Source organism: Cupressus sempervirens, chromosome 11 (assembly GCF_028749045.1).
Source record: "Cupressus sempervirens isolate cs-2001-9-10 chromosome 11, ASM2874904v1, whole genome shotgun sequence".
In the NCBI taxonomy this organism is placed as follows: Eukaryota; Viridiplantae; Streptophyta; class Pinopsida; order Cupressales; family Cupressaceae; genus Cupressus; species Cupressus sempervirens.
Window position 1 is genome coordinate 646,994,889 of NC_143128.1, and position 4,247 is coordinate 646,999,135.

Sequence of the window (4,247 nt, forward strand, 5' to 3'; positions counted from 1 at the left end):
TTGACTCCTCACAAAAAATGGAGTCCATTAGACTCATATTAGTGTTTATGTATTTGGTAACTTCATATCCATGTCTACAATTTAGCAATTCTACTCTTCAGTCGAGATTGCTTTTGTTGTGCGTATAATTCACATAGTATGCGGAAGAGGATTTGTTGTCAAATGAATCGTAGCATTGCTGTGCAAAATCGTTGTATCTGAGTATCTCTACTTTCAAAGTTGGGTTGAAGGGATTCAACATGTCATTCCAATGGTTGGCGCCTTGGATATCTCGCCACATATCACAAAGCTTTTAATTGGTTTGTTTTGCCTTCTACATCTCCATTAGTTTTGTTGTGTGCAAATTTCAAGTTACTATGACCCACAACTAAATGTGATAGCACCATACTCTCTCTCTACAACCTCTACTCGTTCATGGCACTGTCGATGGTGACTTTCATGTCCTTCCATGCACAAGGGCTCCCGTCCAATACAACAGCAATGAAATTTCATTCGTCACCAGAAGAAGTTTCTAGATATCTATTTTGTTTAATTTTTGTATGATCAAATTAATTTTACCCCTAGCAAAATTACTTCTGATCAATTAAAAAATAGTAATCAGTAATTAAAAATTAATTGAAAACTAAAGCTATTTTTAACTTTAGAGGTTTAGTAATTTTGATTATAAAATTTAATTGTGACACTCAATTGGGAAATAAAAATGACTCTATTGCAACCATGTACTAAAAAACATATAGGTAGTATTATGCAAATAAATTCTTACTTTATATCCATCTTCTAACAATACAACAAATATCTCGTCGAAATGTACCTATTCTTGCATATTTTTCAATGAAACAAGCACAATGTTAGACATTAGCGACGCTTTTAAATAAAAAGAATTGAACATCACATCCCACAACGGATCGAGCGACAACTAATTTCCACCGTCGATAAGGAAACCAGATCGGAGGGTGGGGAAACATTCCCTCCTCCCGCCAGTCATACAAAATTTGAATTGAAACGAAACGGTAACCATGTATATAACCCTGAGAAACCTATAATTTACATCAAACATTCGCGCTTTTACACAATATTTTCAGCAGATTTCATAGCAGAACGAGAGATGGCAAGAACAAAGCAGACCGCAAGGAAATCGACAGGAGGAAAGGCTCCTCGCAAGCAATTGGCAACAAAGGCCGCTCGCAAATCGGCGCCAGCAACAGGCGGAGTGAAGAAGCCGCACAGATTCAGGCCCGGAACAGTTGCCCTTCGAGAGATCCGCAAATATCAGAAGAGCACCGAGTTGCTCATCAGGAAGCTGCCGTTTCAGCGCCTTGTCAGGGAAATTGCACAGGATTTCAAGACGGATCTGAGGTTTCAGAGCTCGGCCGTGTCTGCCCTGCAGGAGGCATCCGAGGCTTATCTTGTAGGTCTCTTTGAGGACACTAATCTCTGCGCCATCCATGCGAAGAGGGTTACCATTATGCCCAAGGATATTCAGCTTGCCCGCCGCATCAGAGGCGAAAGGGCTTGATTATGTTCAATACCTTTCCATTTATTCTGCTCTTTGTTCCTTTTTAAGGTGTGTTTTCACACCATCTTTTTCAAGGAAAGTTTGTTTCTAGGGTTTGGATTTTGACTGTTGCAGAAAATTTGATGTCTCTGGTTGTAGCATCGACAGACTTTGGGGGTTAGCTCTTATTTTTTATGTTTTATGGTTTAAACTCGTCTCATTGGCAATTGTGGCTCATGATGTCTTTTAGATACGAATGAAAAGCATTCAATAAGAATTAGATGTTCAATACTTTGACCTTTATCCAAGAGGGCTTTGGTCTTAAAATGCTCTTTAGGATCTTGAGGGTAGAGAAAGAATGGTTAGACATGGATGGAAATTTGAGAAGTTGCAACATTTCAAGCATAAATGCATCCATTTTATGAGAGTTGTCAAAAGGAAGGCTAAAAGGTCTTACAAAATAAGTGTACACTTTTTGAGATATGTTTTCACATGACTAGTCCCATATAATTTCCATATGTAATCTTCAAAAGAAGGGCTAAGAGGTCTTACAAAGTATGTGTACACTTTTTGAGATAAAAAAGTTATATGGATATATTTTCAAAGTAATTGGCTACTTGGATTAGTCATTTGAAAACATATCCATATAACTTAGTACTTGCAACAATATTTTCGTATTTCAATTTGTGAAACCTTGTTTTAAATTGGGTGAGAATAGGAAATTTAAATATCAACATTTGTTAATTTGATGTTTGTTTGCAAAATATAAAATTGGAATTAGAATAAAGATAGTTTATATTTATTTAGTTTTTAATAAACTCAATTTGATGGGTTGGTGGGCTTGTGACTTTGTTATTTGATTGTATTTTGCCACTCATACTTTTTTGGACTATTTTCTACATTAATCATAAGATAAAAACTATGTCAATATTATTTAATGTTTAACATGTGTTTTTTTAAATGACAAAAAGACTAATATCAAGTTTGATATATTTTCTAAAATTTCATAAAATTATTTTTATAAATAAATTTTGTGTTTAGTCTTATAATTAAAACTATGTTGAAAGATCATTTAAATATTATATTAATGATTTTGACTTATTTGTATTTTTATATTCTTTAATATATTTTAAAATAAAATAATTTTAATTTTTATCTTATAAATTTCATTAAAATAATTTGATTTAATTTAGAACTAAATTTATAATATACAATATAATATGTCCTTTGAATTTGATGAATTTCAAAGGTTGTGGTATATCTTTCACATATAAAGTCAATTTAAAAATAAAAATAAAGTCTAATTAAATAATTTGGTTTTTTAAAATATTAATAAAAAACTAGTTTTTATAAACAAAAAATCTTGTTTATTTAAAATATTACAAAACTAAAAATAATAATTTAATTATTAATTTTTTAAAACAAAATTTATTTCAATTGTTGCAACCAAGCATAAAATATGCATATTTCAACTCCTCTTCTAGGTCAATCAAATATGTCCAATTATAAGAATGTACGAATACAAAAAGAGAGCTTATTCCAACATAGATGAATGATGCATATTGTAATTCTTGTAGCCAAATAGGTTAGAGGATGCATACTTTATTGAACCTTTATTCCCTTTTTAAATGAAGCTTTTAAACTTTGGTTCAATGGATGGTAAAATCCCTTTAAGCATTGGAAAAATTGACATTATGTAATTGAAATGCTAGCCAAGATATGATTTGACCATATGAATTTTTTTATAATGGGCTTCTAGAAGTGGCCTTTGTTTCTACTTGAGAAAAGATAGGAATGCCAAGATATATGCTTTGAAGAGCTAACATTTTAGTTGCAATCTTTGGAAATGCAATCGTAGATAGAACTACAAAGAGAAGAGATTCAAGTTGGAAAATGAAATTTGATCCTAAGTTATAGGAATGTCAATAATTGTAGTGGTTACCAACAAGAACTTGAGTCCACTTTTTGGCTAAAAAGTGAAACTGTTTTCACCATTATTTTAGATTTGTCCCAATTGACCTAAATATTTGAAGCATTTGAAGATTGAATCACCAAAAACATTTGTAATAAGAATTACAATACAATTGATATTTATTTTCTAAATCTATAATTTATATGGATGCCTAGATGATATAATTTTATATTCAATAAACATTACTAAAATATACTTTTTAAAAGTAAATTTTTATGACCATATTATGCTTGTGCTTGTGTATGACAAGCATAATTTGACCTAAATGAATGTAATTTTTAGAATCATATTGGAAAAACTCTAACACATTCAAAATTGATGATAATTATTTTGATAGCTTTTTAAATTAATTAATTTTATTGGACATAATTGTTGTTTTAAAGCTGCTCATGTATGACAAGCATACTTTTATCATTTTATCATTATTTTTTTCAAAGTAAATATATTTTTCTCTAATTTCATGCAAAATAATTTATTTAAAAATATATATACAATTTTTTTTTATTAAAACAATAAGAAATATGTTATTCTAGTAAAAATAAATTAATCAATTTATTTTTTAAAATTATATATTTAGAATCTATGTAATGCCCATCCCTTTGCTAACTTGTTATAACACTTCTCATGTGCATGCTAGATCTTTAGTTATATTTGATTATGTTTTTATGTTATTACAATATCTATTGATGATGAAAAACATTGATACTTGGAGTATTTGATTTATATCATGTTAGTTAGAGGATGATGATTAGTTACCTAATGCAGTTAAGGGACAAAGTT

The 4,247-nt window shown here is 30.2% G+C and overlaps 1 protein-coding gene across 1 annotated transcript; it reads left to right on the plus strand.

Moving 5' to 3' along the window:
* The first annotated feature begins 1,038 nt into the window (after positions 1 to 1,038).
* LOC149531426 (histone H3.2) lies at positions 1,039 to 1,582 on the plus strand. The gene has a single exon (XM_089810576.1). The coding sequence runs from the start codon at positions 1,106 to 1,108 to the stop codon at positions 1,514 to 1,516; it is 411 nt and encodes a 136-aa protein (XP_089666702.1). The 5' UTR covers positions 1,039 to 1,105; the 3' UTR covers positions 1,517 to 1,582.
* Positions 1,583 to 4,247: the final 2,665 nt, after the last annotated feature.

What these genes read in the sequence shown, in the direction of transcription:
- LOC149531426 (XM_089810576.1), top strand. Translation starts at nt 1,106, where the DNA reads ATGGCAAGAACAAAGCAGACCGCAAGGAAATCGACAGGAGGAAAGGCT.